This window comes from Cetorhinus maximus, chromosome 16 (genome assembly GCF_964194155.1).
Source record: "Cetorhinus maximus chromosome 16, sCetMax3.hap1.1, whole genome shotgun sequence".
Classification (NCBI taxonomy): Eukaryota; Metazoa; Chordata; class Chondrichthyes; order Lamniformes; family Cetorhinidae; genus Cetorhinus; species Cetorhinus maximus.
The window spans coordinates 104,882,026-104,896,855 of record NC_135894.1 but is presented as its reverse complement, the minus strand read 5'-3'; the positions used below and the strand labels follow the sequence as shown (position 1 = coordinate 104,896,855).

Sequence of the window (14,830 nt, the reverse complement as noted above, 5' to 3'; positions counted from 1 at the left end):
CGGATCCCGCACACACTGACTCTCACTGGGGTACGGATCCCGCACACACTGACTCTCACTGGGGTACGGGTCCCACACACACTGACTCTCACTGGGTACGGGTCCCACACACACTGACTCTCACTGGGGTACGGGTCCTACACACACTGACCCTGACTGGGGTACGGGTCCCACACACACTGACTCTCACTGGGGTACGGATCCCGCACGCACTGACTCTCACTGGGGTACGGATCCCGCACGCACTGACTCTCACTGGGGTACGGATCCCGCACGCACTGACTCTCACTGGGGTACGGATCCCGCACGCACTGACTCTCACTGGGGTACGGGTCCCACACACACTGGCTCTCACTGGGACAGGGTCCCACACACACTGGCTCTCACTGGGGTACGGGTCCCACACGCACTGGCTCTCACTGGCGTACGGGTCCCACACACACTGGCTCTCACTGGGGTACGGGTCCCACACGCACTGGCTCTCACTGGGATAGGGGTCCCACACGCACTGGCAGGTCCCACACGCACTGAATCTTCCTTGAATGTGTTCAGTGTATCTGGGTTTGTACTGGATAATGAATCCACTGAAGTGAATATTGATGCCCAAATGAGGTTTGCTGGCCCCCTCTATCAGTACGTATTGTAAGTGTTGGGCTTGGTCCTTTATACAGTCACTGCAAGGTGACAGGGTCAGCTATTGTGTTAAATGATACCGACTTCTTCAATTTCATCTGCTGGATGCTTCACTCTAAATCGGGCACTGACACGTCTGAACCTCAATGTGGATTAAATTCCCCAAAGAGAAAGTGTATTATTCATGACCATCCCATCAGGAGACGCAGCAGGAATGAGAAATGGTCCCCAAGCTCGGCTGCTGTGCCATAATCTTCAATCCCCTTTTCGATGTCAGTTATCGGATGTTAACCTGTCTGTACAGGGTGAAGGGGTCTGAGCTGAGATTGTTCCCACCTGGTACTTCCTGGGCATTGAGGATGCTGTTCCTCCTTGTGCCTTGTCCCCATCCCCTCCACACCTTACCCTGCAGCTGGGGGCACGTTTGCCTTAGGTTGCTGTTACAGTTCCCTTTCTCACTGCGGTTTGATGATCTGTGATGAAGTCAAATGATACAGCATCTTTAAATTATTTGTCTGCTTCACATCTTTTGGGAATGTGATTTACCTCCACCGTGTAAAGCAGGATTAGTATTGAGAGGGGTCTGGCCCTGATCTGAGGCTGCTGCACTTCTCAGGCAGAAACATATTGAATGGGAATGTATTTTTCTCTGTTTCCCTAGGATGCACTCCAGGAACAATACGCTAAGGATGGCACATTCCCTGGGCAACCTATCCAGCCTCGCCGTCGACCGTGGCCTTTCCTCAACTGGCTCTTCTGGGTCACTGTGCTCCTGACGCCACTCTTAAACTTTGTTTTCGGCGTGTTTGTCAGTGGTTCCCCAGTCCTCATCTGTTCATTCCTGCTGTTCGTTGGAGCAGGTAACATCTTAAAATAAAAAGATAATGCTAGAAATACTCAACTGGTCTGAACGCATTGGTGCAGAGAGAAAATGTGTTGAGGTTTAAGGTCGATCATGTCATTCTCCGCAGAAACTACCAGACCTGCTGAGTATTTACAGCATTTTCTGATTTTTATTTCAGATTTCTAGCATCCACTGTATTTTGCTCAGTAATGTTTAAACTCCTCATGCCCCCACCAATCTCCTATCAGTGTTACTAAGATTGAGAAATCTCCACTGATAACTGTCCATGGGACATCTGAGGGACCCTGACTTATAATGGCAAGGATGGGGGCGTTGGGGGGCATTATCCCAGGGGTGCTATACCACATTTAGAAATGTTATTGATGAGAACAAATCAAATGTGAAAATACACAACTGGAAGGGGGATAATTTCAGAGTGTTGAAAAAGAACCTGACAGAGTGGATTAAAATCAATGATATGGCTGATAAAACAGTAAATGAGCAACAGGAGGCCTTCAAAGAGGAGATATTTTGGGTATGGACTAGACACAACCACAAGGGGAAAGCGAGGCATCTAAAGTTAGAATTCCCCAAGATATCGAGGTAAAAAAGAAACAGGAAAAAGCAGCTATGACAAATGCTGCAGTCAATTCAGTAAAGAACCAAGCTGAATACAGTAAGTACAGCAGAGAATTGCAAAAGGAAATAACAGGAACAAAGAGACTGTCTAAGAGCAGATTAATAGGTAACGCAAAGGAAACCCAAAAGTCTCTTTATAAATGGTAAAGGGGCAGTCAAAGGAACGGTGGCCAATTAGGGACTAAAGAAATCCTTGTGAATGTGGAGGGCATTACTGAGGTATTGAGTACTTTGCTGCTTCATTAAAGAAGAGGTTTCTGTTGATGTCAGCAAAGTGGGAGGCAATAGACAAACTGGTGAGGATAAAAATCAATAAAGATCAGGTACTTGTACTACACTCCAGGGCGTACACTCCAACCTGCCCATATCGCAGGGCTGGCAGGGTTCAAAATAGAAAAGTCACTGAGTTCAGATGGAATTCATCCTATACTACTGAGCGATGTAGGGGTGGAAATTGTAGAGGCTTGGGAATACAGGTGTGGTTCCAAAGGATTGGGACATTGTAAATGTTGTACTCCTGTTCAAGGAAAGAAAGAGGAGAAACAAGGTAACTACAGTTCAGTCAGCCTAACATTGGAATTGGGGAAACTTTTAGACATGATAACCCATGACAAAATTAATTGTCACTTGGAAAAAATATGTTAATTAAAAAAGTCAGTACAGATTTGTTGAAGACGAATCTTGATTGACTAACTTGATTGAATTATTTGAAGTAACAGAGAGGCTTGTGGATTTAACAGAGGATTTACAATCTATATCAATGAATTGAATGAAAGGACTGAATGTATAGTTGCTAAATTTGCTGGTGACACAAAGATAGGTAGGAAAGTAAGTTGAAGAGGGCATAAGGAGGCCATAAAAAGATACAGACAGGTTAAGTGAGTGGACAAAGATCTGGCAAATGTAGTATAATGTGGGAAAATGTGAAACTGTCCATTTTGGCAGGAAGAATAAAAAAGCAACATATTATTTAAATGGAGAGAGATTGCAGAACTCAGTGGTACAGAGGGATCTGGGTGTCCTGGTACATGAATCACAAGAAGTTAGTATGCAGGTACAGCAAGTGATTCGGAAGGCAAATGGGATGTTGGCATTGATTGCAAGGGGAATGGAATATAAAAGTAGGACTGTTTTTCTACAGTTGTACAGGGCCTTGCTAAGACCGCACCTGGAGTACTGTGTACAGTTTTGGTTTCCTTTATTTAAGAAAGGATATAAATACATTAGAAGCAGTTCAGAGAAGGTTCACTCGATTGCTGCGATGAGGGGCTTACCTTATGAAGAAAGGTTGAACAGGTTGGGCCCAGACACTTTGGAGTTTAGAAGAATGAGAGGTGATCTTATTGAAATATATAAGATCCTGAGGGGATTTGATAGGGTGGATGCTGAGGGATTGTTTCACCTTGTGAAGAAGTCTAGAACTAGGAGACACAGTTTAAAGATAAGGGGTCTCCTATTTAAGATGGAGATGAGGTTACATTCTTTTCTCTGAGGGTCATTAGTCTGTGGAATTCTCTTCCCCCAGAGAGCAGTGGAGGTTGGGCCATTGAATATATTCAAAGGTGAGTTAGATTTTTGATCACCAAGAGTGTTATGGGGGGCAGACAGGAATGTGGGGTTGAAGTTACAGTCAGGTCAGCCGTGATCTTATTGAATGGTGGAGCAGGATCGAGGGGCCGAATGGCCTACGCCTGCTCCTAATGCATGTGTTGTGTTATTATAATTGATGGTTTGTTTATAGATTTTCAGAAGATGTTTTAGGTTTCAATCTTGCTAACAAGTCTATTCTATGTGTTTAAAGGTTTTAGTGGCAGCATGGAAACTCCAAGATAGCTAAAGGAAAGCAGAGCGTAGTGGTGAAGTTATTTTTCAGACTGGAGGGAGGTATAAAGTGATGTTCCCCAGGGGATGGTATTAGGACCCACTACACTTTTTGATATATATTAATGACCTGGACTTGGGTATATACAGGGCATCATTTCAAAGTTTGCTAATGACACTAAATTGAAATGTAGTAAACAATGAGGATGATGTAACAGACCTCAGGAAGGTGTAGCCAGACTGGTGGAATGGGCAAGCACATGGCTGATGAAATTTAATGGCATGGTGATACAATTTGGAAGGGAGGATAAGAACATGAGAACTGGGAATAGGAGTCGGCAATTCAGCCCCTCGAGCCTGCCCCGCCATTCAATACAATCATGGCTGATTTCATTTCGGCCTCAACTCCAATTTCCCGCGCTCTCTCCACAACTTTTCAACCTGTTACTAATTAAAAATCTGTCTGTCTCCTCAAATTTATTCAGCGTTCCGGCATCCACTGCACTCTGAGGTAGTGAATTCCACAGATTCACAACCCTTTGAGAAAAGTAATCCCTCCTTATCCCTGATTTAAATCTACCGCCCCTTAGCCTAAAACTATGGCCTCTTGTTCTAGAATGCCCCACAAGGGGAAACATCCGCTCCACGTCCATTTTGTCTATCCCCTTTAGCATTTTATATACCTCAATTAGATCCCCTCTTATCCTTCTAAACTCTAGCGAGTATAGCCCTAAACAGCTCAGTCTCTCATAAGACAAGCCCCGCATCTCTGGAATCAATCTATTGAACCTCCTCTGAACCGCCTCCAGTGCAACTACATCCTTCCTCAAGTAAGGTGAACAAAACTGTGCACAGTACTGTAGAGAGAGAATGTAAACTAACTCGCACAATTTCAAAGGGATGCAGGAACAGAGACTGGGGGCACATACTTCAAAACAGTGAAGGAACGGCGATATATTTCCAAGTCAGGATGGTGAGCGGCTTGGAGAGGATCTTCTAGGTGGTGGTGTTCCCATGTGTCTGCTGCCCTTGTCCTTCTAGGCGGTTGTGGTCATGGATTTGAAAGGTGCTGTCTAAGGAGCCTTGGTGAATTCCTGCAGTGCATCTTGTAGATGGTACACACTGCTGCTACTGTGTGTCGGTGGTGGAGGGAGTGAATGTTTGTGGATGTGGTGCCAATCAAGTGGGCTGCTTTGTCCTGGATGGTGTCCAGCTTCTTGATTGTTGTTGGAGCTGCACTCATCCAGGCAAGTGGGGACAGGCTTTGGAGAGTCAGGAGGTGAGCTACTCATCACAGGGTTCCTAGCCTCAGATCTGCTCTTGTAGCCGCAGTATTTATGTGGCTAGTCCAGTTCTGTTTCTGGTCAATGGTAACCTCCAGGCTGGTGGAGGATTCCTTGATGGTAATGCTATTGAATAAGGGGGAGCTGGTTAGATTCTGTTTTGTTGGAGATGGTCATTGCCTGATACTTGTGTGGCATGAATTAAGTGGGGGATGGTATCATAGTGGTAACTGGACTAGTAATCTAGAGGCTCGGACTAATGGCTGTGGAGAAAGGAGTTCAAATCCCACAACAACAGTTGGGAGCGTTTAAATTCAACTAATTAATCAGAAAGATAAAAGTAAGCTCAGTAATAATCATGAAACTACTGGATTGTCATAAAAACCCATCTGGTTCACTCATGTCCATCAGGGAAGGAAATCTGCCATCCTTACCTGGTCTGACCTACATGTGACACCAGACCCAGAGGATGTGGTTGGCTGTTAACTACCTGTTGAAAGGGCCCTCGTTGAAGGCGACTCACTACCGGCTGCTCGAGGGCAGTGAATGATGGACTTTCCAGTGACACCCACCCACAGGAACGATTTAAAACAAAAAGAATGTTACTTGCCACTTGTCAGCCCAAGCCTGGATATTGTCCAGGTCTTGCTGCATTTGGACATGGACTGCTTCAGTATCTGAGGAGTCGCGAATGGTGCTGAACATTGTGCAATCATCAGTGAACATCCCCACTTCTGACCTTATGATGGAAGGAAGGTCATTGATTAAGTAGCTGAAGGTGGTTGGGCCAAGGACACTACCCTGAGGAACTCCTGCAGTGATATCCTGGAGCTGAGATGATTGACCTCCAACAACCACAACCATCTTCCTTTGTGCTAGGTATGACTCCAACCAGCAGAGAGCTTTCCCCCTGATTCCAGTTTTGTTAGGGCTCCTTGATGCCACACTCGGTCAAATGCAGCCTTGATGTCAAGGGCAGTCACTCTCACCTCAATGAGGCTGATAGGAACACACTTCAAGAGGACATAGACTGGTGGAATAGGTGAGCTATTGCAGATGAAATTCAAAGTAGTAAAATATGAGGTGAAAATATAGGCATGGTGTACAAAAGCCAGGAAGTTATGGTCAGCCTATGTTTAAAAATTAGTTAGACCCCAGCTACAGCAACATGTCCAGTTGTGGGCCCCACATTTTGAGAGGGTGCAGACAAAATTTACTAGAATGATTCCAGGAATGAGTGACTACAGTTCTGTGGAGACGCTGGAGAACCAGAGAAGGCTGGAAGGAGATTTGATAGAGGTGTTTAAAATTATCAAGGGTTTATTAGAGAAAATAAAGAGAAACTATTTCCAATGGCTGAAGCGTGAATAACCTGAGGACACAGATCTAAGGTGATTGGCAAAAGACCTTGAGGAGAGATGAAGAAACATTTTTACATGGTGACTTGTTGTGATCTAGGATGCATCACCTGAAAGGGCAGAGGAACCAGATTCAGTCATAACTTTCAAAAGAGAATTGGATAAATATTTAAGGGGGAGAAACTTGCAGCACTGTGTGGAAAGGGCAGGGGAATTTTCTACTCTGTGCTCTTTGGGGTGTTACCCCCTGTGAATGGTCTGCAATGAATCCCAAGCTGATTCACTGGGTGAAATCTGCCTAGTTAATGCATACGATTCTGACCTTAAACACTTGTTATCAAGCCCTGAGATTGTTATTAATCTGAATTTGAGTGTTTTTCAGCAGAGTCTCTCCCTCTTTCGATTTTTACCAGTTACTCTCCCTGTTTTCACAGCATCCCTCTGTGTGCGGTGGCTTATTGGAGTGACAGAGATTGGAAAAGGGTCCAGTTACGGAAACCAGGAATTTAAGAAGAGGATGTAGAAGTATTAATGGAAAGACTTCGAGCTGCTTATTGAAAATAACTTTATGAATTTTTAGGAATGTTTTGCTCTTCTCTACTGACAGCAACTAACAGTGACCAGGAGACAATAATTGGCTACTCCATAATCAACCTGTGAATGGGCAGCTGTGCTGACCACCAATCCACGCCATTGACTCCCCTCTGTCCACCATTACCTATCCCTGTCCATGGTTCCCAAACCCCCACACCTCCCCCCCCCCAACCTCCCACCACCTCTGTTCTAAGACCCTGTGATCTGACAAAAGATATTGTTTTACAAGTGACTGAGTTTGTAACCATCCATCCAGATTCTTTTTATAATGTTTACTGACTGATGCTGTTAGAATCCTTACAGTGCCGGTGATTGTCACTGCACTGACCCATCACTAATGGATCAGTGACACTGGCACCAAGGGGACAGTGCAGTGTTATTGTGGCTGCCTACTGACTGAATTTAAAATCAAGGATGAGCTGAATGTCATCCAGCATACACAATAGTAACTTTCTGTCTCTGAGTGAGAGACGTAGTGATCCCTGACTCCACAACAGTTCCACCCCCCCTTCCCACATCTCTATCCTCTATAATCTTCTCCCTTCCTCCTGCCCCTCCAATCTCCTTTTCTTCCCCTCCTTCAATCTCCTTTTTGCCACCCACCCCAAACCAAGTCTCCACTCCCAGATTCCAGACTGAACTCGCTTTCAGAGGTCAATGATTCTTACTTTAATTTCATCAAATCATGTCACTGACTTTTTGAGTTTAGTGGTGAGATTATGAAGGTAATTTGAGCTGAGGTTGAAGTTGGGGGTCTCTTCTGGAACTCTAACATGCAGCCTGCCTACTATCTCTCTCTCGATCTTGAATGCTGACTCTGCCCAGGACCAGACCCCAGTGTGTTAAACAGGACCTGGGGGTTGACAAGTGTATTTGAGCTCTGAATAAGCAGGAATAGGTTCATCATTTGATTGGTCTGTGGCACAGGATGAGGTCACGGTGAGACAGTGCTGAAGACCCCAGCCCCTGCCCCCACTCTCCGGGTTGGACAAGGGTTGAGGGAGCAGTTCTGTGCTGCGCTGTGTAACAGGACTCCCCCAGTCTGAGGGGATCTGTGCTGTGTGATGGGAACCCCAGTCTGAAGGGGATCTGTGCTGTGTGATGGGGACCCCCAGAGTGAAGGGGTCTGACATGGCACTAATATAAAGCACACAGTCTGAGCTGGATTGATTGGATTTAGTGGAGAGTTTCTCACTCCACCCCTCTCCCCCAGCCCTTTCCAGCCTATAATTGATCATCCCAAATTCTCCAGTTTTTTTGTTTCAGTCCTAACAGCAATGTGACATTACACCTCACCTCCTGATACCAGCCAAACAGATCAGCATTCCATTGTGAGGAGCACGCTATTGTTAACACAGAGCTGGGAGCAGGTGAAATCTGGATTCAGGAGGAAATCCAAGCCAACATTTTAGGATTCCAATTGTATTTACAGTGTGCAAGTGGAGCTTTGTGGGTGGATTTCAATGATGCTGGGATTCTGGGCAATGAGCTAACTGCGCAGTGAGGTATTCAGTGGAACCAGTAACTAATTGCACCTTTGTGTTAATTTTTAATCTTTGGAAAAGCCCATTTTGGACTTTGAGCACCCTCTGGTTTTAATCCCATTTACACTCCAAATATACTGTTAGAAACCTCTGTCCACAATGGGTTTAGGTTACAATCGAGTTTGTTCTTAATTTCCTCATAGGGTTGAATGGCTCCATCCCTTTTATCTTGAAGTATAACACAATCAAGTAACAGAGAAAGTGCCTATGTATGTCTACAATGTGTACATGTCTCTGTTTCCTCTGTAGGTGAACTCTATTTTCGGACTCTAATCCCTACATATTTGGAGCTCAGAATTTAAAATGAAACATTTGAAAATAGCTGGAACTGTATTAGAAGGAGAGTTGCCTGTGTCTGTATCTATCACTTCCACCTTTCCCACAGAGTCATGGGGCTCAGGTGAGGGGTTGGTTCTGATAATTTTGTTGCTTAGTTACATAATTGAAAAAAAAACTATTTATAATTACTAACTCACTCTGAAAATGTTAACTCAGTGACTGTGGCCCACAGCGCCGATTACGTTCACAGAGTTCATTCCCTATACCTGCTCCCTCCCCGGTCCTGGCACTGGAAGAGAGCTGAGACCCCTTTGTCCAAAGCTTGCTGCTTTCCCCCCCCTCCCCAACCACCACCTCCTGCCAAAATCCTGTTACACTCAGAGTAGGAAGAGTTTTTGTGTTATCCTGAGAGCTGCTCGTCACAGGGACCCCTGGCCGTCGTGCTCATTTACACACCACACAATTGTGGAAAGCACGATTTTAAAAATAAAACAAAACCAGCAAGCTTGGTCCAACAAGTAAATGGGCAAATATACCAGGAATTCAACTGAAAGTCAGAAGCCAAGCGTATGGAGGAAATAATCTCACCTGGGGTGGGTTGTGATAACTTTACACAAGCCCCATTGTTGGAGAGTTGATAGGATGAAAATTGCAAGAATTTGGGGGAGGGGAGGGGAGCGGGGTTGATTAACCTGTGGGGAGAAGTGAACACTGAGCTCGGTTTATTCTTTTGAGGGAACGGATGTTGTGAGCACTTAAAGTAAAAGTCTGAATGAACTGTGGAGTGTGGCCTGAGCCTGGGATGTGACCACTTTACCTCACTGGGTTGCAAGCGGCTCATGGCACTGACTGCGTGGGGTGTTCCCTTTCTCATCCAGTTCCTCACTTTGTGATGAAAGCAGCACAGGATAACATATCATAGGAAAGGGGCATCATTTCAGGTTTATTAATGTAGCAGTGTGCACTGAGAGGCCGCCGTGTGCTGTCCAGCCGTTTTGTCCTTCAAGCAGTCACTGACACTGAGGCCCCCATGTGGCATTCTCGTCAACACTCCAAATCCAGCACAATGCCGAAAGATTTCAAATAAAAACAAAAAATGCTGGAAAAACTCAGGTTTGGCAGCATCTATGGAGAGAGTTAACATTTTGAGTCTATACGACTGCTGTTCAGAGCTCTCCAACAATGGGGCTTGTGTAAAGTTATTACAACTCTGTCTCTCTCTCCACGGATGCTGCCGGACTTGCTGAGTTTTTTCAGCATTTTTTGTTTTTATTTCAGATTTCCAGTAGCCGCAGTATTTTTCTTTCAGCCAAATTATTTCACATCGACTGACATCATATACAACAGGGCTGAGGGAATGGGAAAAATTCCCCATTAGAGAAAGCACTTCAGAGACAGCGGAACATTGCAAAGCTTTACTCCATCTAACCCCGTGCTGTACCTGTCCTTGGAGTGTTTGACACGGACAGTGTAGAGGGAGCTTTACTCTGTATCTAACCCTGTGCTGTACCTGTCCTGGGAGTGTTTGATGGGGACAGTGCAGAGGGTGCTTTACTCCATCTAACCCCGTGCTGTACCTGTCCTGGGAGTGTGTGATGGGGACAGTGTAGAGGGAGCTTTACTCTGTATCTAACACCATGCTGTACCTACCCTGGGAGTGTTTGACACGGACAGTGTAGAGGGAGCTTTACTCTGTATCTAACCCCGTGCTGTACCTGTCCTGGGAGTGTTTGACACGGACAGTGTAGAGGGAGCTTTACTCTGTATCTAACCCCGTGCTGTACCTGTCCTGGGAGTGTTTGATGGGGACAGTGTAGAGGGAGCTTTACTCTGTATCTAACCCCGTGCTGTACCTGTCCTGGGAGTGTTTGGTGGGGACAGTGTAGAGGGAGCTTTACTCTGTATCTAACCCCGTGCTGTACCTGTCCTGGGAGTGTTTGATGGGGACAGTGTAGACGGAGCTTTACTCTGTATCTAACCCCATGATGTACTTGTCCTGGGAGTGTTTGACACTGGTTATGGAGAGAGATCTGGTCCCACACTAATTCCCCACCTGGGATGTGGGGAATATTCACTTATAAAAAGAGTAATGATTTTTGTGGTAGTTCATTTTAATAAAGGTGTAATAAAAATATTAGTGTGGGTATTTCCACACACAGAGGACCTGGACTCTACTCGAGACTCCTTACCCCACCAGGGGAGTTTCACTACACTCCTGCATGGGGATAGTGGGAGTCAGAATCTTGGACATAAACACTCGATATAAATCAACTGATCTGTACACCCGGTGCACATGGGTTAAATACCCCTTATAAATGCAAGAGGCAGCCTGACTGGTGGGATGTGGGGCTGCTTATTGCCATTCAGGACTGTCATGAGCAGTTTCTGACTGCAGGTCCTTCCTTTGAATGGTTGTCTGTTTTTCCCTCTGTTACACAGTCCTGAATAACGGTATCAAGGCCTGGGCATGGACCTACTAATAAGTGTAGATGAGTGTGTAAACACACTGGAGCCATGATGTTAGTGTTATTGGAGTTTAGCGTTGATGAATCAGTATACTCCATACAGTCCTCTGAATGGGACAGGACCCTTTCTGTCTTCCTGCCATTTGAGTTGTGGCCCTGAGCGCCTGATTCTCACCGTTTTGCATGTTCTGCTAAATGTCTACATGGACTTTCAGGGATTAAAAATTTGAACTGGATGAATCATGCCCCAGCTTCACCGGACTGGGCTGAGAGCTGTTATAATCTTGCATTTCAGAATAAACAAGTAAACAATTCCACTGTTCCAGTGTTGGGTTTGATGCTGTTGTCGAGAAGATTTCACCACCTTGAGCCATGGGGGCATTTTATAGAAATCACCCCATTAAATCCCACCCTCTCTCTCCAACCCCTCCCCTCTCTCTCTGCCTCTGGGACAGGGGAGCAGAAACTTGCTTGAAGAGGTAGGTTTTAAAGATGGTTTTCAAGGGAGGGAGGTTTCGAGAGGGAATTCCAGAACATGGGGCCAGGCACCGGGCAGTAATGCATTTTACAAATATAAGTTCAAGAATTGAACTGGAAAATTGTCAATGTCATTCTACTATTTAAGGAGAGCAGGGATAAATTACAAAACTATAGGTGCATTAGTTTTCATGTCCGTTGTGAAGAGGTGACTAGATTCCGTCACTACAGACAGTGAGTGTGTAATTATCAGCTGATATAGAGCCAACATGAATTTGTAAAGGGTGTGTTTAAAAACAATTGAATTAACCGAGGAAATGACGAAGCTGGTAAATAAGGAAGTGCCAATGTCCTGCTACTTATACCCAGAAGGTGTTCAATAATGTTGCACACAACAAAAATACGAGTGCAAGGAATTGGAGGCAACTTAATGGCTTGGATAGAGAATTGTATAGGACGGAGATAGTAGGGATAATGGATGGGGAATTGTATAGGAGGATGGAGATAGGGATAATGGATGGGGAATTGTATAGGAGGATGGAGATAGGATAGTAGATGGGGAATTGTAGCAGAGGATGGATGCAGTTGGGATAGTGGATGGGGGATTGTATAGGAGACAGTAGGGCTAATGGATAGGCACTCATATTGTCATGATGCAGGCACTCATATTGTCATGATGCAGCTTGTGATGTCCCCCACAGATTTGGACAGGGTCTCAGGTTTCGCCGTATTTATAAATGATTTGGATGAAGATATACGAAGGCAAAAAGACTGCGGCCGGCTAACTGAGTGATGACTTGGAGTTTGGTGAGAGGGAAGTTCAGTGAAGGGAGAGGAGTCGTTTGTTTCCCCTTTCTATCTTTCTCATCCCATAGAAATTGGTTCTTGCTCTACGACAGGGAAAGGAGCGAGCTGTGGTGAGTATCTGGTAAGTTCCATTCTATCCCTAAGGTTTAAAATAGTGCACAGTTTGGTAAAGTTAATAAAATATATAAAAGAGCAATGTAAATAAGTGATTAATATAATTAAGTAACTATTTAAAACACATTAAGGATGGCAGGACAGGTGATGTGCCAAGGCTGCAGCATGTGGGAGCTCCTGGATAACATTGTGATCCAGGGCGAACACGTCTGCAGTAAGTGTTTGTGGCTCGAGGAACTTCAGCTCAGAGTCATTGAGCTGGAGGCTGAGCTGCAGACACTGTGACACATCAGGGAGGGAGAAAGTTACCTGGATGCTTTGTACCAGGAGGCAGTCACACCATTAGGACAGGGTCTTCTGATTTGTTCAGTGGCCAGGGACATGAGAGTGTGACTGTGAGTGAGGCAGGTAAGGGGACCCAGAGGACGGGAGTGTGAGCCTGTGCAATTGTCCAACAGGTTTGAGGGTCTCAGTTTGTCTGGATGAGAGTGGGGCTGCAGGGTGGATGAGCTAACTGACCATGGCCCCGTGGGACAGGAAGCCTCCAAGTGGGGGTAGGGGGGAGTAAAAAGGAATGTAGTGAGATTAGGGGACAGGATTGTAAGGGGGATTGACACTGTTCTCTGAATCAAAGAGCGAGAGTCCAGAAGGCTGTGTTGCCTGCCCGGTGTCAGGGTTTGGGGCATCTGCTCAGGGCTGGAGAGGAACTTGCAGTGGGAGGGGGAGGATCCAGTGGTCATGGTCCATGTAGGTACCAATGACATAGGATGAGGAAGGAGGCTGTCAGTGTGAGGCGCTAGGCACCAAATTAAGAAGCAGAGCCTCAAAGGTAAGAATTTCTGGATTATTACCTGAGCCACGTGCACATTGGGATAGGACAAGTAAGATTAGAGAGATGAATGTGTGGCTCAAAGACTGGTGTGGGAGAAGGTTCTGGTTTGTGGGGCACTGGCACCAGTATTGGGGAAAATGGGATCTGTACGGTTGGGATGGTCCATACCTGAACCGTGCTGGGGCTGGTGTCCTCGCAAGCCGCCAAACTGGGGAAGTAGAGAGGGCTTTAAACTAAATAGCAGGGTCAAGGAATCAAATTTGGGAAGATGTGGTAAACCAAAGAGTAGAGACAAGGCAAGAGAGAAAACTATTAATGTGGGAAATGATAAACAGACAGGGACAGGGTACAAATCCAGGAGTAAATCAGCAGATAAGGCTAGACGCTACAAAAATAATAAAAGGACAAAAACTAAAGGCTCTGTATCTAAACGCATGTAGCATTCGAAACAAAACAGATGAACTGATAGAGCAAATAGAAATAAATAAGTACAATCTGATAGCCATTACAGAGACACGGTTACAGGATGACATAGATTGGGACCAAATATTGAAATGTATGTGACATTTAGGAAGGACGGGAAGTTAGAAAAGATGGAGAGCTGGCTCTGATAATTAATGATGGGATTGGCATATTAGAGAGGGATGTCCTAAGTTCAGGAAACCAGGATGTCGAAGTGGTTTGTGTTGAGATGAGGAATAATAAAGGCAAGAAATCACTTGTGGGAGTGGTGTACAGGCCCCCTAATTGTAACAACACAGGAGGTTAGGATATCAAAGAAGAGATAATGGCAAATACATCTTCCCTTCACTCCCCCCCCCCCCCCCCCCCCGGCGGCATTCCGTAGGGACCGTTCCCTCCGGGACACCCTGGTCCACTCCTCCATCACCCCCTACTCCTCAACCCCCACCTATGGCACCTCCCCATGCCCACGCAGAAGATGCAACACCTGCCTCTTCACTTCCTCTCTCCTCACCGTCCAAGGGCCCAAACACTCCTTTCAAGTGAAGCAGCATTTCACTTGCATTTCCCCTAACTTAGTCTACTGCATTCGTTGCTCCCAATGCGGTCTCCTCTACACTGGAGAGACCAAACGCAGACTGGGCGACCACTTTGCAGAACACCTGCGGTCTGTCCGCA

The 14,830-nt window shown here is 45.7% G+C and overlaps 1 protein-coding gene across 2 annotated transcripts in view; it reads left to right on the top strand.

Moving 5' to 3' along the window:
• The window catches only part of LOC144691861 (1-acyl-sn-glycerol-3-phosphate acyltransferase gamma-like), a 40,424-nt gene extending 28,650 nt beyond the window's left edge, over nucleotides 1-11,774 (top strand). For both annotated transcript variants that reach the window (XM_078560432.1, XM_078560431.1), the window contains exons 8-9: nucleotides 1,295-1,493; nucleotides 7,013-11,774. In XM_078560432.1, coding sequence (XP_078416558.1) covers nucleotides 1,295-1,493; nucleotides 7,013-7,101 — 288 coding nt within the window. In that variant the 3' untranslated portion in view covers nucleotides 7,102-11,774. The remainder of the gene's footprint in view (nucleotides 1-1,294; nucleotides 1,494-7,012) is intronic.
• The last annotated feature ends 3,056 nt before the right edge of the window (nucleotides 11,775-14,830 follow it).